The 27,202-nt window shown below is 49.3% G+C and overlaps 1 protein-coding gene across 1 annotated transcript in view; it reads right to left on the bottom strand.

Moving 5' to 3' along the window:
- The window catches only part of LOC146783165 (transmembrane protein 132C-like), a 1,355,452-nt gene that overhangs the window by 722,020 nt on the left and 606,230 nt on the right, over positions 1-27,202 (bottom strand). The window contains exon 3 of the mRNA XM_085636355.1: positions 18,827-18,973. Coding sequence (XP_085492481.1) covers positions 18,827-18,973 — 147 coding nt within the window. The remainder of the gene's footprint in view (positions 1-18,826; positions 18,974-27,202) is intronic.

Genomic DNA, 27,202 nt, shown 5'->3' with positions numbered 1-27,202 from the left:
CTATCCCAAAGCCCCCCCCCACCTATGTATACATTTGTGTTTTTTTATTTATGTTTACATGAGGGGGCAAAAGATCTATGCCGCAGCTAATGTTTGAACAGCGCGGACAGCTCTGGACTTCGCAATGCGATCGTTTCTTACAAGGGATCATAGATTAAAACGTGTTAATCATAAGGAGTATATCAAATCATTAATAGGTTCCATATGCAATGTATGGTGCACCTGGTTAACACTAGGGGTGGGGGCAACTTGCATAGTTTGCATCAGCATAATTATGCAAAATTAAACAGATTAATTGATACAATACAGAATTATATTGGGAACGTAAGCCAGTAGTTAGAACTATTTTCTTAACGCAAAATGCACAATTGCTTTCAAATTGGCCCGAGGATGCTCTTTGCACAAAAAACATGGCACTAAATTCAACAAACCACGCACAGCTGCAGCCAGCAGCCACTCGCGCCCTGTTCCTGGGCTCTTGTGTCCGTCTTTTTGCCCAAAATTACTCTGAATTACGCAAGCAGTCATACACATTTTAATTGGCAGTTATTTTGCATTCCATGAGTAATGCAAAATTACCGAAAATCCTCTGCTTACTCCCTCATAATTACAATGCCACCATGGCCTGTTTGACACCCATGGCCATGGCCACTGCTGGTTCATTCAATCTCTAGTTTTATGTATCGTCCTGTAAAGTATCAATACATTTTCTCTTTGAGTTTTACACTAGGCCTGCGTGAGGTCATTTATTGTGACGTCATCGGGGTCAAAGATCAGGTCTGTAGACTTGATCAGTGGTCTACAACCCAGTCCTGCTGTGTTGAGCGTCAGCTTTCACACACGTCAAGAAGTGCGGAAGCTCACAATGTCCGCCCAATCATAACCTGTCCTCAAGACCAGTAACATGTGGGCGGGGCCAAATCCCCTCTAAGTGGTGCTTCTGAGATCTCTTTCTCTGTCGATCGCATAAAGTGTGGCGATAACTGAGCTGTCAAGCCAGACCCAATCACCCCTTTACTGTTCTTGTCCTGATGCTGTGTATAGGAAACTTCAAAAGGGGAACGCAGAGGAACATTCTACAAACGGTTCCAGTTTGCCTGGGTTCAGTTAAAGTTACATCTATCTCGTTATGTGATGAAAATTATTTTGCAATCTGCAAAAACATCTTTACATGTGTTCTGGGAAAGGTAAACTGGGAAACTTTGCGTAAGTTGAAAATTGTGTTCTTACTAAAACGCTACCAGTGAAAAAAAACTTGAATCTCCCCTAGGAAATATACTCTGAAGAAATATTATCCATTTACACTTTTTCTTTATTTTTCTTATTGGGTCTGGTCACGTGTCCACAAAAACATTTTCTGTCAATATTCATATAGCTGTTGCAAGGCAAGGTGTCTCAGTGAGTTAAACACTCTCCTCTGACATCTGATGGGATCTACAGGTCACAAATTCCAGGAAGGCCAACTCAGCCTTCCATCCTTCAGAGGGGAGTAAAATGACAACTGTGATTTGAAATGGCAACGGCGCTCTATTAGAATTATCTACTGTATTGCAAAGAACTCCCTTTGTGTTTGTGCCACGATTCTGAAAATCTTAAATATAAGCACATAGCTCCCAGGATCCTCAGACCGTGGCTGACCAGAGATCATGGCTACACTATGGTGAAAGACAGTCTTGCGAGCTCTGGGAATTCCATTTGCCATTGTATGGCGGTGGTAGAGTAAGGTAACTCGGTCCTCATTTATGGGGTTTTGACGTAGGGCATTGGAGCAAGTCACCTGGCTGCACTGTCCTGCGTCACAGTGAAAGGGGAGGAATGCAGCATGTTTATCCAATACGGTGCATTCCTGTCCGTTCCCCCTGCTCTGGACCCGTTTCGGCATCCTAGCGCCAATGTAGGTACCCTTGCATCAGGGTGCTTGCGTTGTCAGCAGGATTGTTTTAGTGCAAGAAGAGGCACCTTCCTGCAAATAACAATTCTGGGAGGCGTTTCCCTCTTTCTATGTGTGCTGCAGAATGTAAGGTGGCTTTGTGTCGCTTCATAGATATGATTTCATGGTTTGTGCCGCCTGAGCATCACCAAAAGTGACGCTCCGGCGGTGAAAGGAACTTGCAAATAAGTAAATATGCCCCTTAGTGCTGTGTGGTAGAGAAGGAAGCTTCAATCGTAAATTGAGAAGGTGAGTGAGAAAAAGATCTGTTCAGGAAATAAGTTCCTAATATTCCTTGGAAAGCTTGTGACCCTGTCGGAGCTGAGGCGTCGACACAGGGTGCTGCTGGAGGGCTTTGTTAATTATCTGAAACATCCTGATTCAATGAGCAGCACAGTGAGCGGGAACGGTGGTCGGCCATTTTAGACACGGATTCCTTCTGACAGCAGAGCCGCGTAGACTGCTGGAAGTTCATGAGGTGCGGGATTATGGAGCTCGCATCGACAGCTTCGAGGAGGACGACAGATGGAATCTTCCACCGGATTGGACGATCTCTCCCTGGAGCGCCAGCCCTCCCAGAGGCCTCTGGGCTTGCGCCTCAGTGGCCATCTGTCTCAAGCCCTACATCTGAGCTATCATCCAACCTGACACTTTTTTCTTTGAAGAAATCCTCTCTGCCTTCTCCTTGGCACCCTTAAAAGTGAGCTTTCTGTTCTTCTGTCCTCGTTAGGAAGAGAGAAGACACTGTAATACCAGAGAGCTGGATGCTTCCACCATTGACGGCGAGGTCCATTGCATGCACTAATGATAAAAAAAAGTGCTTTCTCACATCCATATTCAAGCGCCTCTGACCACAGGCCATTCACATACACATGTTCACTTGTAGTGCGTTGCACTAGTCACACATTTGTTGCGTGTCAATGATAAAGCTCCCCAACATGCATAAATCTCACTGATGTCCCATTCAATCCATCTTTGCTATTGAAAAGGTATGGAAACTTCTAGAATCACAGACCCCCTGTCAAGAGCATCAGCAACCTTTTCCATAAGCTTCAAAAGTGCGGATTCTGTTCCGGGTGCTAGGGGAATCAAATCACTGAGAAGGTTGTTATCCTTCTGCTGTGTGAACACTTGCATGGGTCTAGGGGTGGGGAAAGGATTCCGCTCCATTGGGGAAGTTCGCAGAGTTTTGCCTATTCCACGCTCTGCGCGGAGGGCAGAGTTCCATAAATTCAGCGAAGTGACACGGAGCGGAGTTTTTTCTCTCAAGCGGCTCACCATGGGTATGTTGGTGAGTCCTCACGAGAAACAATCAAGCTCCTGACCTCCTCCCGGTGAGATTTCTCATTGTGGGCAGTTGCGGCAGTTCGCGACGGCTCGCGTTGAGAAATCTGCCATTCGCGTTGAGGAAGCTATCGCTCGCGTAGAATGTCCACTTAAGCCGACAGAAAGCAGCAGCGTCCTCTGGCATGAAGCGTAGTGCCGTTGGTGCTGATTTTAGAGCACGGGGAAAACTCTCTGAGCTAAAAATCAATCAGAACTCTGCGGAGTGCGGCTGATTTTTTCTGGCACTTTGCGGAGTTCTGTGGCTCCGTCCTGGCTTAGTGGGTCCCAGGGTTTCCCCATCTTTGCAGCACAGGATACGCCAGAAATCTACCTGCAGTTGGAGAAGATGTTGGGATCAGCATATGTTTTTTGAAGTGGTGACCCCTGTACATCTGAGTTTTAGGGATCAAACTCCGTAAAGAGTGAGGCAGGTGGTTTTGGGTGCCAGTGTGGTAAGCCGCAGAGAGACAACCTTCATGTTGCGTTAGTGTGGTGAGGCCCAGATTCACTACCTCCTCACGCTTGGTGTGCGGGGTTGATTTTTGAAAGGAGATTGGTCTTGGCAGTGTCCTGAGACCGGACGCTGAGCCATCTGCAGCAGCGTCAGTTGTCACTTTGACACCATCGCAGGGCGTTGGTAGGTGGAGTCTGCGATGTTGAGACATCTGCCTTGATTGTGTCTCTTTCGTTCCACATGAAGTCATTGCAGAGACCAGCCAAGTAGGTTGGAAGGCACTGCTTTGGGGTGGGAGACATCGGTTACTTCTAGAAATGGAACAGTTTCCTGGTAGAGTTTGGCAAAACCAGTGTTTGGTGCCGGGAAAGGGCCTTTTTGCACGTGCTGTTGTGTAGCCGTGGAAGGGACTCCGGCGTGCTTTATATTTGGGCAATTACTGGGACCTCGACCACTGTCTTTGAAGAGTTGGGCTCTTATGTTTTAGTGCGAGTTCATCGGTAAATCATTTAATCTTTGGCCATCTGTGCAGGATACTGTTGTCAATCTCTGTTGTCTCCAGAGGTCGCAAGGATTTCAGAGAGGAAAACTTGTCGGATCCTCTACGTCTGAGAAGGTTTGGGCGATTGAACTGGCTGAGTTCTAAACCTCTATCCCTTGGAGTGCGGGTTCCTGTTCTGGAGATTGACTAGGCTCAGGATCGCCATCAACATTCATCAAGAAGCCGGCCATGGCACGGTCAGGCCGGGGGCGAGCCTGGTAGGTTTCATTGTGAGAATTGGATCCAAGGTGAACAGAAGTTCCACCTTGACGCCTTGGAGGGAAATGTTTGCACTATTGAGATATGGGGGTCAAGACAATCCATATCCAGTGTGATGTTGTGAGATCAGTGTTGAGAGAACATTAACCCAAATGTTGAAACCCCCTAGAAGGAATGCTCTGAGTACGTGTTGTGCAATATTGATAATGCAGCCTTAGAACATGAGAAGGTTGTTCTTAGGGGGTGGAGACCAAGTTATTTATGAAGGAAGTTGTTGGGCCGTTGACTCATTTCATTAGTAATGTTTAAAACCTTTATTGAACACTCAGGAGCTCAATAGAAAACATGACAGGTGTGTAATCATCCTACAGAGCTGAGTCTATGGACACAGGCTGCTGGGTGTCTTTTCACCTGTACGAGATGCACCAGCCTGTGATTGGCCACTGAACAGATCTGGGAAGAGAAAAAATGAATCTACCACAGATCCTTCTGAGGCAGTCCCTGGTACCATGAGGGTCTTCAAAGGAAGGTCACCCCCCCAAAAAAAATCAAGTCTATTTGAGATGGCTCAGCTTAAAGATGATCAGCCATTTTACGGATGTACGCCCCGTTTTTACTGGGCAGCAGGTTTCTTCTTCCGCCTCTGTATGAGATCCCAGCATGACAGTGACCAGTAAGAAACAAACGTAGTAAAGTAAGATGATGAGAATTTTCTAAGCAACATTAAAACTTGCCATAGTCCAATGCAGGGTATCTCACAGTGCTCGCCTTCCACAGGAGGGGGCAATGGAATTAGCCTTTTCCCTGTTACAAACCCCTCCTTTATCAATTCAGTGAGTTTACATTGGGACATTGATGCTAAGGTCACTGCCACACTTTGAAAATGATGTTAAATGTTCTATAAAAGGAGTAAATAAAAAGTGAATAGGTTAATTACCTTTTGCAGAGAACAGTTCATGAGGTTTTCTATAAGCCTGGGTGGTGTTGGAGGAGTTCCGCGAGTTACCCCAAAACTCTGCCACACTTCGCAGAGTTCCACAAGTGGTGGATTGCGCTTGGTCATGCCCGTTCATGTTGATTATCAGCACCGGGTGTTTGTCCTGCACTGGAAAATCAATGCGAATGGCACCATGCGCAGCGCAAGAGGTCACCGATTCCTTTCTGCCGTTCGAGTAGATTTTCTACTTCAGTGGCAACTTTCTCAAGGCGAACAGAAGGTTTCTCAACGTGAGCGGTCGCGACCACCTGCGATCGCCTGCATTGAGAAATCCAACTGCACGCATTGAGATATCTCACCGGGAAGTGGATTTTTCTTAATCACGCTCTCCAACTTGACGTTGGGGAGCGAGAGTGAGGAAAAATTTCGCCGGGAGGTGGATTTTCCTCGCTTGCACTCGCCAACTTGTCATTGGAGAGTTCAGCGAGGAAAAAAAAAACTATGCTCCACTATGCAGAGCGGAGTTGTTTTTGAGTCAACATGCTCTACGGAGCATGGAAATCTCTGTAAACTCTGAGAGGAGTTCACCGTTCGGACTTGGTTTTCTAACAAACTCCCCCACTGAAATAAAGACGTTCTTGATCCCTGAAACTGCTGGAAACCCGTCATATACTGCGGGATGAAGCGGGTAGTTAAATGTGGATGTATATGACAACCGGTCAGGTCTGGTGCAGAATGGGTTGAGAAGGAACAGCGTGTGGCGGTGCAGAGTGTCTGGAGAACCACCCCAACATTTGCTCTTTAAATGCCTACAGGTGCTGGTTCACAGCAGAGAGTTTCAAAGACTTGGGGGCATATCAGCAAGGGCCGGCGATAATTATCGCTCGGCGCTCTTAGCGTGAGGATAATTATCGCCGGCCAACTCTGAATTTTATCACTGAGATAGCGTGCTATTAGCAACGCTTATCTCCAAAGCGATAAAATTCAGAGCGCAAGCTGCCAAGTGTGAGATTATTGCTGGAAATACAGCGATAATCCCACAAGGTTTGGTGATAGCTTGCTGATAGGGATAGACATACTTAGCCATGATTTCCACCTTACATAGGAAATCATGGCTAAGTCAGAAAAATACCAGACTTAAAAAAGCAGCGTTAACCGTGGTTAGCGCTGCTTTTTTTTTTGTCTCTAACAGCGTTAGCGATATCCTTGATAATAGGAGAAATGTCGCTTAGCGACATTTCTCCTATTATTTTGCTCTGGAACCCCCACTTTGCATCTCATTAGAGATGCAAGGGGAAGCGTAGAGTAAAAGGGTGCTAACATGCGAATTTGCGTGTTAGCACCCTGTTGCTGATAGGGCCCTAGTTTTATCTCTGCTTTTTTGGCTTTTGAAGCCAAAAAAGCAGAGATAAAGCCCTTGTTGATATGCCCCTTGGTTGTTTGGAAGTGAGAATTAAGAGAGCGAGGGATGGAGTAAAGGATGGAGTGAAGTGGGGTTCAGACTAGACTTGCCCCCTCTGACCCAACACCAGCCTGGCTTTTAACTAAAGAGTAACAAAGGAAGCAGGTAAGAGATAAAGTGGTTTTATTTAATCTTTTCTTTAATGAGAGTGTTTTTCACTTATACAGAAAAATATTTAATTAACATTTTGAGTTTGCTGCAGCCAAGATGATTAAGGTTTTCAGTCACACAAAGATAGATTGTAATGATCCCTTCCAGGGCATCGCTGGGACCTGCCCTATTACACTTCCGGGTAGGGACCACTGATCACCACAGCCAGAAGGGTACCCCGGTATTTGCCCTCTTCCTCTTACAAAATCCAGATTAAACCCCCTTTAATCAGCTCGTGGTCATGTAGGGCGCTTGGCCGTCCTTGCCTGCGGATCCATAACCCTGGGGGATTCCAGTCCAAGGGGTAATTACATCAGAGGAGTAAGGAGAGCTGTGAAAGGGTCAGATATCAGGTATTCCAAGTGCAGAACATTGAATCAGGTCTCCCGGAGGAGCAGAGCCCAGCAACTTTGGGACTCAAGGACTCCGGGATGTGTCTGATGTTAACATAAGATGTGATTAAAGCCCAGAATTGAACGAATAATGAAATTACCAACATCATAAGTGTGATACGGGGGCTCTCCCAACAGTACAGTCGCCCAGCGGGTGCCTGTACGAAGCGCCACGTCTCCCCCACTCCGGCGCAGAAAGACACCTTATCAAAGTTTGATAACAGAGGGGGCTCTTGTTGGATAAATATGATGAAAAAAATTAAAATAATTTGGTTGAAACTTGATTTGGGCTACCGGTTCACGGTTTGTGATCGTTGTGTTCACAAGATAATGTGTAGCGCAACAGTGTCAACAAGTGCAGCCCGCCTCGCCTCCTTACACAATGCAGATGTATTTGCATAGGCTAATGTGCTTGATGCTAATTAACACATTCTCTTTAATTTGCATAATCAGGCACTAACTATTTCAGTAGCTTAATTGGAATTTATGCAAATTCAATTAGAGAGCTCTAATAATTTGCGTGCATTATGTCGCCTCTCCTGTAACTAAAAGTCATGTTTTTTTTGGTACTATGGAGGCTCGAAGGACTCTTGCCTGATGTTCCGTAGAGTGAGTCGCCTCAAGAAACAGACCCCAAACACGTAGTGAGCTGGTGTCCAGACCCAAACTGCAAGTGTATGGGGGGGTTGACTGCCCATCTCACCTCAGCAGCAAATGTTGCCATCTATTTATGTATTTATTTTGCTTTTTTTTAAAAAGTTTTATATAGCGCATACAGGACTCATGAGGGTATTAGAGCGCTTTGCAAGTGGTCAAGAAGGAAGAAACAGGTAAAACAAACAGCAACATAATCGAGAACAGAACTGGATTTAGAAGGTTACAAATTGAGGGAGGAAAATAGCTCAGTGTCCAGGCCGCCAACTCAAACAAGCATTTTCAATGCAATCGGTTTCGTTTTTATGAACGTTTAAGCGATTGGCATTGCAAATGACAATGCTTTTTATTAATGTGTTTTAAACCCAACGCATATATAAAAAGCATTGTTATTTTTATTGCCAATAGCTCAAACTCTCGCAAATGCGTGAGCACTTTAATGTTGGCCGCGCCCATTTCTTTAGACGCTGCTCACCGTATTCAGGTTACAGTGAGCAGCGTCTGAACAAAGGGGCACGGACAACATTAAAGTGAAAGCGCATAGGGTGCACTTTCACACAAAGCAAAAATAAAATAATTTAGAAACATTCTGCGCGGCCGTTGAAGTGAAAGCGGCCCTCGCTATCAATTAATAAAATAAATAAGTGCGGCCGCTAATGTGAAAGCGGCCGCCTGTAAAATAAATAATTAAATAAGCGCGGCAGCTAAACTGAAAGCGGACCGGGCCGTAAATAAAATAATTGAATAAGTGCGGCCGCTATAGTTAAAGCGGACAACGTAGTGATTGAAATAAATACAGTAGTAAGCGTGCGCCAGGCTGCGCTGTCGTGGGTGGAATAGGGGGAGAGCACTAAGGAAACTAGTGCCCACAAACGTATATTGAAGACCCTGTAACAACACCCGTAAAAGTTCCAGTCCTTATGGGCGGTAACAAATAGAGACAAGGCGGTACCAAGGAGGCACTAACAAGGCTCATAATGAATCGGAAGCCAGCGCTTACGAACGACAATGACACAAGCCAATTAAAAATACGGGCGGAGAGTTGGCGGAGCTTCAAAGCCATACTCCACTAGTGCATGCCTCGCGACAGCGCATGCGCTGCCCAGGCTCGACCTAAAAACAAGCTTGATGCTCACTGTATTTAAAACACAAGGAAGAACGCAGTAACTCTGGCATGCTGCCCTACAGCCGCCCCTATGTACAGCGCTGTCATAATCAATAATCAATCAATCAGTAGATGTGTAGGGTGCTACATGTCGCACATGAGGGTATCCAGGCGCTGGCTGGACATGACATGCTTCGGTCAGCTTTCCCAGGGGTTGAATCTGTCTGTAATCGGGGTGATTTTCTCCCCCCGGGCAGAAAGCTCCAGCCCACCCTTGTGGTTTTTACCCCTGGTGGGTTTCAAGGCCATTGAGCCCAGAGTCTGGTTTCATGGATCTGGTGCGGACCTCGCACTGCCCTACATGGGGGACCAGTTAAGGGGCTCTTCCCAGTTCCAAAGTCCTAAATACACCCGTCCTTTCACGACTCCTGCTCCTGAGTCAGAGGAGGTCTGGCATCCTGGCTGTCTGCTGGAATCTTCCTGCTGTGGGGGGGCCTGGATTACTTGTTTTTACAAAGAGGGCTTGAACCCCATCCTCACAATGGGAGAGCTGCAGTCCCTTCAAATCTCTAAAACAGTGAAAAACGTGCAATCTGTGGTGGAGGTTTAATCGCTCACTGCCTGTTCTGCTGCGACCGGTTACATTTGTATAGTGCTACATTGCTCCGTCAAGGCGCTGCTTTCATTGGTGGATCCGTAGCATGGTCCAAGGTGGGGTGTGCTTCATCTTTTAGGGGAGATGATTAGTAAAGTGTGGTCGGTTCTCTTACACGAGGAACTCCGGATGAACAATGGGCCCTTGCCATGAATATCTGTGGGCCCAACAAGCGCCTTGAGGGTAGAGCATCTGGCTAGAAGGAGCTAGTGAAGGGCTTGGAGGAACCAGTGAAGTGCTTGGGCGGCCCAGTGAAGTGCTTGGAAGACACCGTGGCATGCATGGAAGACACCCAGTGAAGTGCTTGGAGGATCCAGTGACGTGTTTGGAGGACCCAGTGAAGTGCTTGGAGGACCCAGTGAAGTGGTTGGAAGACACCATGATGTGCATGGAGGACACCCAGTGAAATGCTTGGAGAACACCTAGTAAACTGCTTGGAGGACACCCAGTGAAATACTTGGAGGAACCAACGAAGGGTTGTAGGACACAGTGAAGTGCTTGGAGGACCCAGTGCAGTTCTTGGAGGAACCAACGAAGGGTTGGAGGACACAGTGAAGTGCTTGGAGGACCCAGTGAAGTGCTTGGAAGACACCGTGACGTGCATGCAGACCACCCAGTGAAGTGCTTGGAGGACACCCAGTGAAGTGCTTGGAGGACCCAGTGAAGTGCTTGGAGGACCCAGTGGAGTGCTTAAAGGATACCCAATGAAGTACTTTGCGGACCCAGGGCAGTGCTTGGAAGACACTGTGACGTGCATGGAGGACACCCAGTGAAGTGCTTGTAGGACACCCAGCGAAGTGCTTGGAAGACACCATGACGTGCTTGGAGGACACAGTGAAGTGCTTGGAAGACACCGTGACATGCATGTAGGACACCCAGTGAAGTGCTTGGAGGATCCAGTGACGTGCTTGGAGGACCCAGTGAAGTGCTTGGAGGATCCAATGAAGTGCTTGGAGGATCCATTGACGTGCTTGGAAGACACTGTGATGTGTATGGAGGACACCCAGTGAAGTGCTTGGAGGACGCCCAGTGAAGTGCTTGGAAGACACCGTGACCTGCTTGGAGGACCCAGTGAAGTGCTTGGAAGACACTGTGAAGTGTTTGGAGGACATAGTGGGGTGTTTGGAGGACCCAGTGATGTGCTTGGAGAACATAGTGGAGTGTTTGGATGACCCAGGGAAGTGCTTGGAGGACACAAGGTGGAATGCTTGGAGGACTTCCAGTGAAGTGCTTCTGGGACCCAGTGTAGTGCTTGGATGACCCAGTGAAGTGCTCGGATGACCCAGTGAAGTGCTTGGATGACCCGGTGGAGTGCTTGGAGGACATAGTGGAGTTTTTAAAGGACCCAGGGAAGTGCTTGGAGGACACCAGGTGGAGTGCTTGAAGGACTTCCAGTGAAGTGCTTCGAGGAGCCAGTGTAGTGCTTGGATGACCTAGGGAAGTGCTTGAAGGACCCAGTGAAGTGCTTGGAGGAGCCAGTGTAGTGCTTGGATGACCCAGTGAAGTCCTTGGAGGAACCGGTGAAGTGCTTGAAAGACACCTACTGAAGTGCTTGGAGGACTTCCTGTGATATCCTTGGAGGAACCAGTGTAGTGCTTGGATGACCCAGGGAAGTGCTTGGAGGAGCCAGTGTAGTGCTTGGATGACCCAGGGAAGTGCTTGGATGACCCAGTGAGGTCCTTGGAGGACACCAAGTGGAGTGCTTGGAGGACTGATGCGATTTATTCCCTGTGTGAAGGTTTGAGAATGGTCTCGCTGCAGTTTTTTGGCTTCTTTGGAGTTTTCAATGTAGAAATAATGGTATCCCAAAGCAGACGCAATGTACACAATCCCATTGAGACATGACAAGAGTGAGAGTGGCCTGCAGCTTCTGCGGGGGGCGGGGGGGATGAAGGATGATGCATTAGGGAGCGAGCATGAATGAGGGCTTGAATGAGTCCTGCTTATGAGAAAGCTTAAATGACATCCTGTCTATGGGGGAGCTTGAATGACGTCCTGATTGTGAGAGAGCTTGAATGACGTCCTGATTGTGAGAGAGCTTAAATGACATCCTGTCTACGGGGGAGCTTGAATGACGTCCTGTCTATGGGGGAGCTTGAATGACGTCCTGATTGTGAGAGAGCTTGAATGACGTCCTGTCTATGGGGGAGCTTGAATGACGTCCTGATTGTGAGAGAGCTTGAATGACGTCCTGATTGTGAGAGAGCTTAAATGACGTCCTGTCTATGGGGGAGCTTGAATGACGTCCTGTCTATGGGGGAGCTTGAATGACGTCGTGATTGTGAGAGAGCTTGAATGACGTCCTGTCTATGGGGGAGCTTGAATGACGTCCTGATTGTGAGAGAGCTTGAATGACGTCCTGTCTATGGGGGAGCTTGAATGAAGTCCTGTCTATGGGGGAGCTTGAATGACGTCCTGATTGTGAGAGCTTGAATGAGGTCCTGTCTATGGGGGAGCTTGAATGACGTCCTGATTGTGAGAGAGCTTGAATGACGTCCTGATTGTGAGAGAGCTTGAATGACGTCCTGTCTATGGGGGAGCTTGAATGACGTCCTGTCTATGGGGGAGCTTGAATGACGTCCTGATTGTGAGAGAGCTTGAATGACGTCCTGTCTATGGGGGAGCTTGAATGACGTCCTGATTGTGAGAGAGCTTGAATGACGTCCTGATTGTGAGAGAGCTTGAATGACGTCCTGATTGTGAGAGAGCTTGAATGAGAGCTGGAATGACTTATTGCCTGTGAGGGAGATTTAAGGAAAGCTTGAATGAGTTACTGCCTATGAGAGAGATTGAATGACTCCCTGCCTATGAGGGAGCCTGAATGATTTTCTGCGTATGAGGAAGCTTGAATTACCACCGCCTACATGGGTCCCAGCCTATAGGAAGGCTGATTCCCTCTCAGACCGCCTAGGAGGGAGCTTGAATGACTCCCTGCCTATGAGGAAGCTTGAATTACCACCGCCTGCATGGGTCCCAACATGCAGGAAGACAGATTCCTCTCTGCCTGCCTATGAAGGAGTTTAATTACCACCGCCTACATGTGAGAATGTCCCACCCGCTGTCTAGGAGAGAACTGGTCCACCCCAGTCCATAGGAAAACTGATTCCCTCTCTGTCAGCGAGGGACCTTGAATGACGACCTGCTTACGAGAGAGCTTGAATGACCACCTGCCTATGAGGGAGCTTGAATCCTGGCCTACAGGAAGACTGATTCACTCTCTGCCTATGAGGGAGCTTGAATCCTGGCCTACAGGAAGACTGATTCACTCTCTGCCTATGAGGGAGCTTGAATCCTGGCCTACAGGAAGACTGATTCACTCTCTGCCTATGAGGGAGCTTGAATCCTGCCCTACAGGAAGACTGATTCACTCTCTGCCTATGAGAGAGCTTGAATCCTGGCCTACAGGAAGACTGATTCACTCTCTGCCTATGAGGGAGCTTAAATGACTTCTTGCCTATGAGAGGGTTGAATGACTTCCTGCATTTGAGGGAGTTTGAATTACCACAGCTTACATGTGGAGAATGTACCACCCACGGTTTATGAGGGAACTGGACCCTCCCAGCCTATAGGAAGTCTGATTCCCTCTCTGTATGCGAGGGACCTTGAATGGCTCCATGCCTACGAGAGAGCTTGAATGTCTTCCTGCATTTAAGGGGGCTTGAGTTACCATCGCCTACACAGGAGCATGCACACCCACCTACTGGCTGTTAGAAAGATTGATTTACTCTCTGCCTACACGTCTGCTTGAATGAGTTCCTGCGTAAGGGAGAGTTTGAGTCACTCACTTTACTTGTCCTTCCTCTTACCAGTTAGCTCACCTTAAAGCTTCCCTCTTTAAAACATCCCCGGTTAGAGCTTCAATTCTTCTCGTTGTAGTGTCAGAGACTGACACATGTTTCAATATGCATATGACTGACTTGAGAGACAGTCATATGACTGAGTGCCCATAGACCTGAGGCCCAGAGACAACTCTGCACCCAGGCTGGGCAATCTTATGCTGAGCCGGCGCATAGAAACATTTGCATGGGCCGCCTCAGGCGGTGCAAATCTCTCGCTTGGGCTTGCGCCCTGGGGACAGATTGCTGCGGAACTGATCTGCACCAGTGCAAATGTAGGTAATCTGTCCCCTGGGCAGCGCTTAGACACGCCGTGTAGTCGCACTTCTTATCTTTGCTGCCGCATGCTGACCTGCATCACTGTCCACCCGTCTGACCGTCAGCGCCTCCAGACCCCGTGGGGTGGTTTGCCGCACTCTATAAATGTTTGATTGATTGATTGACACACTGACTTAACTGTTTTATTTGTAGACCTGTTTTGTATTGAACTTTTTTGTGTTTTTCCCCTGATTTTTTATCTCCCAATTTTGACTGCATGAAAATGGAACACTCGCCCGCCCCCTGTAAGGACATATGCAGGCTGCTGAGCGGAGTAAAACTCCCCCTCATTCTATCAGCAGTCATTCATCGTTTCTCTCATTCATTCATCCTCCTGGAAGTGGGACATGTGCTCCCTCTCATCAGTGGATGGATGTGGTACCTTTGGACTTGGATTAGATGCAAAGATGAACAGCTGCTACATGTTCGCGGTCCATCTATTCTAGAAGGTATGAAGAGACAAGGCCCAGGGGCATCTGGAGTCTAATTGTAAATTACACACCTTTGTCAAGAGTAAAGTTGCAACACTTTGAAGTAACCTCTCCGTCCATGAAGCTGAACGTCCGCTCCTCCATAATACCTGGATCATACATTGCATTAATCCAGGCTCCAACTCTTGGCTCTCTTCTCAATTCTCATCTTCTTCCTATCTCTCAAGAAACTGATTTTGTAATCCCAGTTTGGCCTCTTGCAGATGTTTCTTTATCTATGTTCAGATGGTTGAACCAAGTCACTGGCCTGTTTTCTGGCTTCGAAGCACCTTCATCACCAAGAGAATCTCACGGCATCGTTTTACTGTCATGAGACATGCCATCAAAAGATAAGGACCGCCTTTCTCACATTTCCACCTCCATCACTCCGGCATCACTCCATATGTGGCCAAAATTTTCTCAGGCAGATCTCTCAATGACGTTGGTGTCCCAAAGTGTAGCCTGAATCAGACTGCACACAGGTAACATCATTATATGGGGAGCACCTGTTGCAATTAAAATGGTCTCTGAAAATTGCATCACTGCTCATTGACTACTGGTATGCTAGGGGTGGGCGGAATGTTCCATTCTGCCCACAGAATTGGCAGAATGTTGGCCATTCTGTGTTATTCTTTAATGCAGAGCTCTGGCCGAATTCCAGAACTTGCCGTGTGGGAGAACTTCTCTCCTGTGAGGCTTTAGAATATGCGAGCTGGCGAGTGTGACAGAGATTTGGCTCCCTGGGTTCAAATTTCTTACACAAGCAGTCACCAGTGATTAAAGTGGTCACAGTCAGAGGGCTGCCATTCGAGTAGATTTGCTGCCGTTCGAGTAGATTTTCTACTCGAGCGACAGCAAAATGAAATCAAAAGGCTTCTCGCTCTTCGAGGAACAGAAAAATTAACTCAAAAGGCCGCGGGCTCTTGCAAAATGCATAGTGCAGTTTGCGCTGTTTTTCAGCTCAGTTCGTGCAACCAGCAATTAATTGCAATGCAAGCTGCAAATGTTCCACCTTTTGGCAGGTTCTGTGGAATCTCACTGAGTTTGTCTGTAACTCCGTGGAATTCCCCGCAGTGAAACTCTGAGTTCCGCCCACTCTTAGTCTATGCTTTATCAAGTAAATATCATCATCATCATCATATTGACTTTATTTCGGATATATTTCAATCCATAAAAGTACACAAAAAAAAAATAACAATTCATATTAAACATCACAACATCATAATTAATTACAAAGTCAATCTCAGATTACATACCACACATAAAATTTCTAAAAAAGTGCATAGACAGAATCAGTACAAAAAACTGCAATGGTGCATTGGGCTGCGGGTACTACATAATAGGTTACAATTATTCATCTAAGCATTTTCTTAGTCTCATAGACAGTTTTAGGAAGTCTAGCACCTGGAGGACACTATCCGGATGCAACAGCTGGAGGTACATAAGGGCAGGTCTAATTTGTTTAAAATTTAATTTCTTTAAAAGTGTAACAAGATAACGCCTACGGGGATATTCATAAAATGTACATAAAAACATAAAATGCAGCAAATCCTGTGGAGACTTCCCGTCGCAGCCACAGGGTGCTGCAGGTTTCTTAAAAATGTCCGACTTAGGTCTAATTAAAAAATGATGAAAGATGTTAAACCTGAAACGGGTCAGCAAGTATTTCTCATGAGAGGTAAAGGAGCATGTTAGATACTTTTCCATGGAATCACAAGTGCTCAACATGATATACTTTCTAACATTGGGTTTCAGGAGCTCCACTTCATCTCTGAGAGCATTGCGGTCCAAGATAAAAGCTCTCTTAATTGCTGTAACATCACCTTTGACTATATCCCTTGGGTTCTCAAACAGATTCAAGCGACCAAGCCTCCGAAATTGGGACTGCAAATATTTAAGCCAAGGAACACACATAGCATGATCGAGTGATACGAGATCTTCCACTATCATGTGAGTTAAAGGAATTGCATCATTTAACCATAATTTTAACCAGCATAACAATGGTTTCAATCCGACAATGTCGGCTAGATGCGGGCAGCCAAGTTCTTCATGTACAATTAGGTTTGATGTGCTACCTGGAACACATAACAGGCGTTTTAGAAAGCTATTTTCAACAATTTGTAACTGTTCGCCGTTTATGTTGCCCCATAACTCGCTACCATATGCTGCGGTGGCAATGGATTTAACATTATATAATTTCATCATTGCCACAATTGGCTTGTTCCCCAGTTTAGAGGCAAAGTTAAAAATGGAGGCATTAACTCTAGTCATTTCCCCCTTTTTCTTAGCCAAGTGTGGGGCCCAACTGAGCTTTGTGTCGAATAAGACACCCAGGTAAGAGAATGTCTGGGTGGTGGGAATCATAACATCATTCAGTTTAAAAATGAACTTCTTTTTTGGTTGACGGCCAACATGCATTATATAAGATTTCGAATTGTTGACCATAAGGTCCCTATCAGACATGAAATTATTAAAAGCATTCAAAAGTGCCTGAAGACCTAATTCTGTTCGTGAAATTAAAACCGCATCGTCGGCATATAAAAGTACAGGAATACCCCGGACGCCAGCTCTGGGGCAATCTGATTTTACCTTTAATAAAACAGTCTCTAAATCATTTATATAAAGGTTAAAAAGAAAGGGGGCCAAGATACATCCCTGTCGGACTCCTTTGTTAATTTTAAAACTTCCCGTGGTTTCCCCAGTTGATGAAAACCTCACATTTGCTCTTGTGTCGTTATGCAGATTCGCGAGGAAATCTACAATCCCCCCATCCATGCCTATGTCCTTCATGGTCCGCCACAGCCTCCCTCTGTTAACACAGTCGAAGGCTGAAGACAGATCCATGTAGGCAAGGTGAATTGTTCCCTTCTGTGCAATAGTATATTTATTCAAAATAAGAAACAGATTAAGACACTGGGTTATAGTAGAGCGCCCTTCGCAGAACCCATATTGGGAGGTGGACATAATGTTATTTTCATTCGTCCAGCTTGTTAGACGTTGAAGTATAACTCTCCCCATAATCTTAACCATTGAATCTATGAGGGAGATCGGTCGATAACAAAGAGCACTTCCCCTGTCTCCCTTCTTAAAGACAGGGACTATAGTTGACAGACCCCAAGCTCCGGGACAGCCCACTGAGGCCGCAGCATTAAAAACAGCGACCAGAATGGAAGCCCAGAAATCAGGATCAGATTTATAAAGATCCGGTGGGATTCCATCAGGACCCAGCGCTTTATTTGCGGTAAGATCCCTTATGGCAGCCAGGACCTCCCTTTTGTCACAAATAATAGCAGAACTGTCCCTGACATAGGGAATTGTCACCATAGTACCAACAGCCTCAGAATAGTACAAACGTTTAAAGTGACTTTCCCATTCCTCTTTAGTTATGCAACAGACAAGTCCATCTCCAGGGTCCTCTGTCAAAAAAGGTTTCTTAAACAGAGTCCAAAATATGGTACTACTATTCAGGATGGAGGGGTCAAGCAATTCCTCCCACGCTTCTTTTCTCAAAGACTCCTTACGGGCAACAATAATAGCCTTATATTCCTTTCTACAGAGTCTTACAACCTCCCCATTCCTCGGTGAGGCTGACAAGGCAACCCTCAGTTTGCGTGCAGCTAAGGTGCAATCGTGACTAAACCATCTCGGGCCTATGTTAGGCCGGGTTTTATTAGGGACCGATAGAAGTGCTGAAACCTTCTCCGCAATATTTTGATAGGCCTCAAGGACCCGCCTGGGTTCATCCCCCTCATTGATACAGACTTTAATATCCTCTGCACACCCTGAGGAGATATTCTTATATAGAATATCCGCAGAGACCATAGACCATTTTAGTCGCCTCCTCCCATCTGTTGTGCCCAGTCTACCTTGATGAATTGGCTTATTGCCTTTTTTAAACCATGGACATTTTAAATAGATTGTAAGAGGGTTATGGTCACTAAATTCACTACTTACAATGCAGAAACAGTCTGTAAAATTTTGCATTGTCCGTGAGACGAATATATGGTCTATGAAGGTGCCCCTCCCGTGCCCCTTCAAGTAAATAAAACGTAACAACAAGAGACCCCGGTCTTTTATCCTAGGCCTCCTGACCTGACTCTGTGTGACAATACGTATCACTTATGTGACGCTGCCACTTAGTCGCCTACCCCACCTCCAATAGACAGGCTCACCCAAGCGCGACCTGAAGTCAAGGCTCAGTTCATTGGATAGAAAGTGACGCTCCAATCAGTCGCAGACGCTGCACCTCTCAGGCTTAGCCGCGGAACCCCAATCTGAGGCTTAATCACTTGGCCAAGTAGCAAGCCCGTGGAGCCGCGCAGCAAGTCACATCCTGGACGTGCCGCTGGCCCGCTGCAGATAAACGTGCTCGCTTACCTGCTTCCGGACGCGGGAGCCATCCGCTGACAGGTGACAGTCGTGGTTGAGTGCTTTCCGCCATTGCCCATCTCCTGCTGTACGTCCCACTGCTCAGGATCGCTGATTTTCACGTTGAGTATATTCACACCTTTTTTCACCTTGGCCCTGATGGGAGAAACATTGAGGGGAGAGTGTTAGGGACATTACTGAAGCGGGGGCCAGGTAGGCCATGAAAGCAAACAATGAGACAAGGCATAGTTTATGTGTTCAAGAGAAGCAAAGTGGGCCATGGATGTGGCTGACACGCGAATTACTCATCCATTCAGCTTGACAGCTTCGCCATGGAGCGGGCGCGCGAGCAGCGCAAGGCGGAAGTGCGACAGGGCGGGAAACGGCCCCATCACATGCTCACCACCGACCCCCACCCCGAGAACAACCACCCCCCGCCCGTTCCCGGCCCCTCTTGCAATCACACAGCGAAAGACTTTCGAACATTTCACCTTGCTTCACGCCTACAAATAAATCTTTTCTCAGTGCGGCTGGGTGACGTGAAAATAAAGGCCTTTCCTTCCGGACAGCGCGCGCTCTGCATTCATTTTCCGAGTGAAAAGGCAGATTCTCTGCAGCCACCGAGCAGTGATGTCAACTGCATAATTAAGGCGCTTTTCTGATGAAGTTTCTCTCAATGAGCCCAGATTTGCATTCGGCTGCCAGGGCCGGGGGAGGCGCGCTCCGGAGAATGCTGCGGACACATTATTTATTTCAGAGATGAGATAATTTGGTTCCATCGTAAAAGCATCCGTCTCTCTTCCGGGGACAGGAGAGGCTGTTTCTCCGAGGAGGGCCTGCGGGGTCCCGCCGGGGCTCCTCGAAGCCCCGGGGGTACTGGGCATGTGCTCTGAATGCTGAAGGTTGCGGCAGCTTTGCTTAGTTTGCCTCTCCGGGGTGTAAAACGTTAAACTAAAAATCTGGGTCCCTGCTTAGTCATAGAAGCGCGCGCTCTTTTGTGTACTTTAAAGTTTGAACAGCAAACGTAAGGTGAAAGCAGTTTAAAATGTAGTCTTCTTCTGTAATGATTCGTGACTGATAGCTAAACCTAAAGAAAGGAAGTAAAGCCGACCGTGTTAAGAAGGAATACAGACCTTTTTTATTATTAAATAAAGACTTCTCTTTCATCATTAAGTTCCAGCCTTTGCAGATTCTTACAAAATGAGCAAACAGAAGGTTATGTTTTTTTTTTTATTGTTGTTTGATATAGTGTAAACTCGGCCAAAGGGCAGGAATTATATGCACACCTGGGGGCAGATTTATGTTCCCTGGCGCATCCCTGCAAATCAGCATGGATGCGCCAGGGAAGATGCGTCACGCAAGTTTGCCCTTGCGCCACCGCAGATGCGCCGCATTTACAATGCGGTGCATCGTGGCGCAAGGACAAGCAGATGCGTGACGTATCTGCCGGCGTACGGTTGGCGCAGTGCTGAAGTCGTGTCGCAAGTGCGACGCAACTCCAGCACTGTTCCAACCTACCCTATCCCTAACATGGTGCGTCAAGCCTTACGCCTGCTTCAAGCAGGCGCAGGGTTTTGATGCATCAGCGTTGGGAAAGTGACTCAGTGAAATCTTATAGATTTCACTGAGTCACTTTTCAGGGGCGGTCCTGCGACGGAACGCCCCCCCCTGTGTCGCAACGCCCACATGAAAGCTGACGCAGGTTTCACGTGGCGCAGGGCTTTACACTGTGACGCATCTCCATAGATGCGTCACGATGTAAATCGGGCGCAACGTAGCGCAGGGTTTACGCCGCCGCTGCGTCACAAAAGTGATGCAACGGCGGCGTAAAAGGGGCGCAAGTCCCACATAAATCTGCCCCAGTTACATTACAGAAGATCAAATTCATTTTTATTTTAGGCCTTGCGCAATTAAATTATTTGCCCAGAATCAGAGGGTGTTGCGGTGAGGCTGGGACTCGAACCTATTTCCATAGTTCTACATTCAGCAGCTCTGACCCTAATATTACATGATCTAAATGTTGCGCTCTGGGAAAGGTGCTTCACGCTGAGGTTTATGCAAACAAACAGCACCCCCCCCCCCCCCCCCCCCCCCCACCAATGCCTGAAAGACACTGTAGCCGAGGTGCCAATGACAGGCCCTCAGCAGAGCCATTCACTTACTCTCCCCAACCCAGCCAACTGTAGCCTCAGGGTGATGGCCTGGCGGGGGAGCTGAGGTGATGATGGTCCAGGGGAGTGGGACATTGCTTCTGGGCGTCTGCGCCCGCACAACAGGAGGCCCAGGGCCTCCTTGCACATGATGCTGCCCCCCCCACCCACCCTCTTACAGTGGCCTGGTGGAGAAGACAATAAGGCTCTGTGGGCCGGTTGACAAAAAACGGCCCACTGCTGACCCTTCGGCACCGGCCCATAGGTCAATGCCCGACTGCCCGCCTTCCCAATCCGATGCTGGTTTGGGTGTTGTGATCAGCCATGTGCTCTCTGGAGCGGTTATGGCTGTTTAGATTGAAGGAAAGGTCCCACAGAGGAAAAGTTTGTGATTTAGGAGGCGGGGTGCGGCCACTCAGCAGAAATGTAGTAGAGAGTAAGGCAGACAGGCATGAGTAAGAGTAGGCAGTACTCAAAGAGCAAGGCAGACTGGCATGCATCAAAGTAGGCAGTACTCAGAGAGTACGGCAGACAGGCATGAGTCAGAGTAGGCAGTACTCAGAGAGCAAGGCAGACAGGCATGCGTCATAGTAGGCAGTACTCAGTAAGGAGACACAGACATGCATCAGAGTAGGCAGTGCTCAGATAGTAAGGAGACACACATGCATCAGAGTAGGCAGTACTCAGTAAGGAGACACGCATGCATCAGAGTAGGCAGTACTCAGTAAGGAGCCAGGCATGCGTCAGAGTAGGCAGCACTCAGAACAGGGGTGTAACACAGGCACCCGCAGCCCCATGGTGCGGGGGGGGGGGGCTGAGCTGCAGGGGGGCCCCCACAGCACAATACTCTGGCAGGCATGCATCAGAGTAGGCAGGGCCGGAATGCCGCAGCGGGCACCAGGCGTTTCCCCGATAGGCCGCTAGGGTGGGGGCCGGTTTTGTCCTTCTGGGGGGCAGTTTTTGTTACAGGGGGCCTGTAATATCAGCCCCCTGTAACAAAATCGGCAAAACCGGCCCTTGCAAACAGCTCGGCCGCACCCCCCTCCACCCCCAGGGGGCCGGGCCGAGCAGTTTGCCAGGGCCGGTTTCAGTGCCCCGTCCGGATTCCGTGCCAAACACGGCAGCCTCTGATACGTGGTATGGGCTCTTTTCCTCGGACTGGGTGTGTGTAATGTCGTGACACTGACGCGATACACTGAGGCGTACGCATCAGGTCACGTGGTATGTGTTAATAAAAGCGGGTCGCGCACGCACGTACGCCAGAACGGCTGCAGCGGCGGACCATACTCACAAGCACTGTGTCCCCGCGTCTTCATTCCAGGCATAGGCCTCGGGTCCCTTGCTCCCCACGGCAAGAGCTCGCCCCAGGACACAACAAAAGTGGCGACGAAGTTGGGCGTGCCCTCGACATTGTGCTAGGAGCGGGTGTGGCGGCCGCGAGTTGCGTGTCGCTCGCGGTGCTCGTGCCCCCACGTGGAGTCGCGCAACCCCGTTGTGGTCCCCGGTGTGGTGCTCGCAAGTGCCGGCACATCGTGCCCTGAGCGCACCCGGGCGCCAAGGTGAGCCTGCTGCTGCGCACCACGTGGGTCTTGGCCCGGAGGCAGATCGGAGCGCCGGAGGGAGCCTCCACGTGGCGTCTGCCTGACGCGGCCTGCCACGTGTCCTGCATTTCGTGGAGACGGCCCGGAGCGCTGATACACGAGCGCGGAGGACTGTGCAACCGTCCAGCTGCCTGGCCTGTGAGTAATTGGCCTGAAGTGCCTAAGACCCTGGGAGGGGTTGCACGGTCTGGGAGCATAGAGGGGTGCTGCGGGACAGCCAGTTCATGTCCCCCCATTGGCTGCACGGCCTATAGAGCCTGGAAAGGACTTCTAAAACCACTAAGCCAGCTTTTGTCAGCCTGCCACGTGGGATAGGAGTGCTACAAGGGAACACACCCACATCATCCACAGGTCTCGCCTAGCGGAGGCAGCACACGCGCACCATGACGAACATTCCCCCGATTGAGCCGTTCACAGTAGAGGGGTCACCATCAGCAGTGGCGGCCCGATGGAAGGATTGGGAAGACAGACTACGTATCTTCTTTGAAGCCACGAAAGTCCATAGGGACCAAAAACGCGCGATGGTCATTCATCTCGGGGGTAAGGACATTCATAATATCGTCAAGACGCTCGTTGAAAATACCCCCAAAACTCACACGACACTGATAGCCGCGTTAAATGAACACTTTGAACCGATGGCGAACCGCGATTATGAGCGATTCATATTACGACAGGCGCGCCAGCTCCCCGAGGAATCGCTGGACAAGTTCCATGCCCGCCTAAAGAACTTAGCAGCCACCTGTAGTTTCCGAGACGAAACGGAAGAAATAAGAGGACAAATAATTCTGGGGTGCGCGTCAGCCAAGTTGAGGGAGCGGATACTGGAGGAGTCTGGCAAACCGTTGGCGGAAATACTAACGATGGGTCGGACGAAGGAGCTGTCGAAAGCGCGCACCGCGCACATGGAAGCCGCTCTGCAGGCACCAGTGAAGGTAGAGCCAGTCAACGTGGTGTCGACCAGGCCCAAACAGAGATGGGCCAAGAAAGGGGCGGGTGCTACCGCTCCGGAACAACCGAAGTCATACGGGTACTGTGGGGGTCTGCCACATGCCGCGGCGGAATGTCCTGCACGAGGGAAGAAGTGCTTGGGGTGCGGTCGTTTCAACCATTTCAAGAAGGTGTGTCGGTCGAAAAGATTCCGCAAACCCCGCCAAGCAGTGAACTCCGTTGATGAAGGAGAGGCGGCGGCCAGCGATATGGATGACGATTGCGAAGAAGAGAGAGTGGTGCACAGGATCCACATGATAGGCACCGCGATGCGCAAGACACGACGACTCCCGCAGTGCAATGTCTGGGTAGGGTCGTAGGAGATTACCACAGTTGTGGATACCGGGGCCAGTATCAACATCATGGCCGCCACACTGTACAGCACCATGCACCCGAAGCCCGTTCTACACCCGTCAACGATAACTGTGTTTGCGTATGGACAAGAGGAACCGCTGAAGGTGCGCGGGAAGTTCAAAACCACAATATCTCACGGAACACGGTCGATTACGTCTAACATCTATGTCACGGAGGATGGCCAGGGCATGCTCCTGGGCTGCCGGGCAGCAGAAGACCTAGGAGTAGTGACTTTCGCATTCGGAGTGCACCAAGAGTCCATGCACAGCATCCTGGAGGAATTTGAAGAGGTGTTGCAAGGAATAGGCAAGTTCCGTGGCAAAGAGATCCACCTGCACATAGACCACACCGTTCAGCCAGTAGCCCTGCGACACCGGCGAATAGCGTTCCACCTCAGACCATTAGTGGAGGCAGAGCTGAAGAAGCTTGAGGCGGCCGGGATAATCGAAAAGGTATCTGGACCTACCCCGTGGGTGTCTCCCATAGTGGTGGCGAGGAAGCCTAAGCAGCCAGGCGCAGTCAGGGTATGTGTTGACATGCAACTTCTCAACGTCGCCATCAAGAGGGAGCGCCATATCACTCCCACCATCGACGACCTCATCGGGGAAATGGCGGGTGCCAGGTGGTTCTCGAAGTTGGATCTCCGGTCAGGGTACCACCAGCTGGTACTGGATGAAGCTTCCCGAAACATTACCACGTTTTCGACGCACGTAGGGCTCAGGCGGTACACCCGGTTGAGTTTCGGAGTATCGAGCGCCGCCGAGGTGTTTCAAAACGTAATCCAAGAGCTCATCGCTGGGATCCTGGGGGCAATCAACATCAGCAACGACATTATGGTGCACGCCAAGACGGTCACAGAACATAATGAGCGACTGCTGCAAGTGCTACGTCGGATTAGAGAGGCCGGCCTCACGCTGCATCGAGAAAAGTGTGAGTTCCTGTGCAACAAACGACAGTTCTTTGGGTATACTTTCTCGGTGGAGGGAGTAAACCCCGATCCTGATAAAGTGAAGGACATTAAAGAAGCGGCTGCCCCTACGAACATCACCGAAGTTCGAAGCTTCCTAGGGATGGTCAACTACTGCGGTAGATTCATCAAAGACTTGGCCAACCTAACAGCCCCCCTGAGAGAGCTGACAAAAGAGTCCACCCCGTGGACGTGGGGCAGTGAGCAAGCTCTGGCGTTCGAAGAAATCAAGGAGGCGCTCTCTGAAGCAACAACACTCGCATTCTTTGACCCCGCCAAGCTCACGGTGATTGCCGTGGATGCTGGTCCGGTCAGACTGGGTGCTGTTCTCCTACAGCGGAAGACGTCTCAAGATGAATGGGCTCCGGTGGCATTCGCCAGCAGGTCACTCACCGAGACGGAGCAAAGGTACTCCCAGATAGAGAAGGAGGCTAATGCAATTCACTGGGGTTGTCACCATTTCCATTTGTATGTGTATGGGAAACCATTCGTGGTGACCACCGACCACAAGCCCCTGGTAGCGCTCTTCTCGGGCACCTCTACGAAACCACCACCGAGAATTGAGAAGTGGATGCTCCAGTTGCAAAACTACAACTGCAAAATAGAATACCAGCCTGGGGCACGGAACCCAGCTGATTACCTTTCTCGCCACCCTCGGAAGGCCACCCCACAAGAAATGGAAGAAGCAGCGGAAACTGAGGAGTATGTACGATGTGTCACCGCTCGGTCATGTCCTATACCGGTGTCCATGGCTAGCCTCCTACGCGCCACCAGCCAGGATGAGTGTCTGCAGAGGGCCAAGCACGCCGTCCAGAACAATAGCTGGAATGGAGCAAAAGAAGAGTGGAAGAGCCTGACGCCCATGGCGCAACGGATAATGGACAGCCTGTACCAGGTAAGGGAGGAATTGACCGAGGACGACACTGGATGCCTGCTGAGGGGGCACAGACTGGTCATCCCGATGTCGTTAACTCAAAGGATGGTAGATTTAGCCCATGTAGACCATCAAGGCATGGTGAAAACTAAGTCGAGACTGCGCACAAAAGTCTGGTTCCCCCTCATGGATGACCTGATAGAAACAACTGTTCGGGCCTGTCACACCTGCCAGGTCACAGGAGAAGCACCCAGGCCTGCCCCCATCGTCATGGAACCTCGGCCAAGAGTACCATGGTCCCAAATAAGCATGGATTTTGGCAGCTTGCCGGACGGAAGACACACTCTAGTCGCCATTGATGACCACTCGAAGTATCCCGAAGTAGAAATACTATCGGCCCTCAGCGCCAGCGAAGTGATTCCAAAGCTAGAAAAAATAATGGCTACCCATGGACTAATAAAAGAGATCCGGACGGACAATGGGTCCCCATTCCAGAGCCAGGAGTTCGCCTTGTACCTGCAGACCTTGGGTATTCGTCATCGGCGAATCACGCCCCGATGGCCTCAAGCAAATGGGGAGGCCGAACGTTTCATGAGAACCCTCAACAAGGTAATCCGCATTGCTCATGACAAAAGCCAGTCCGTAGAGCTAGCCATCTTTACCTTCCTTCGAAGCTACCGCCAGACGCCACACTCCACCACAGGAATTGCTCCCGCTCACCTGCTGATGGGAAGGGTGGTCACGGACAATATACCACATCATCCGGAGTGGCGACCTGAGGCCCCAGATGACAGTGCCATTGACACCCGGCGCAGAGGGGCGTATGCACATGCTGACACCCGACGGAGAGCGGTGGTGCCGGACATTGTACCAGGTGATGTGGTACTCATCAAAAACAGAACACCTGGAAGCAAGTTCAGGCTGAGGTTCGAAAAGGAACCATGGACTGTGGAAGAGGTCAAGGGTACCTGCGTCACCGCGAGGCGAAGAGGGGAAAGAGTAACTCGGAACGTCTCGTATTTCAAAAGAATTCAGCCATCCCAAGGGACTGGAAGCTCACATCAGGGGGTGCCCTGCAATAGCCCCGGGGGTGTGGAGAATTCGCCAGAGCAAGCTGCGTCTAGGGACAATGCGGTGGGAGGAGCCGCCTCCCAGTCTGGTGACACTGATCCCCTGTGGCCCATCCAACAGCCGGAGGCGCCACCTCGAGATGAACTGGATGGCCCGGTAGATGGCGATGGAAGTGCCAACGGTGACCGGTTGGGTAGCGGTCCAGGTGAATTGCCGAACAGAGGAGGGTCCAGGTATAATTTGCGGCAGGATCCGGAGCCCTCCCGTCGCCTTAAGGACTACGTCAAGTAAGACTGTTTTGATTTGGTTACAGTAAATTGGTGTATGCTAATACCGGATAGACTTCGGGGTAGAGAGTTTTTCTAAGTCCGGGGTGCCTGG

The sequence above is a fragment of the Triturus cristatus genome, chromosome 11, assembly GCF_964204655.1.
Source record: "Triturus cristatus chromosome 11, aTriCri1.1, whole genome shotgun sequence".
Classification (NCBI taxonomy): Eukaryota; Metazoa; Chordata; class Amphibia; order Caudata; family Salamandridae; genus Triturus; species Triturus cristatus.
This window is presented reverse-complemented; position numbering and strand designations above follow the sequence as displayed.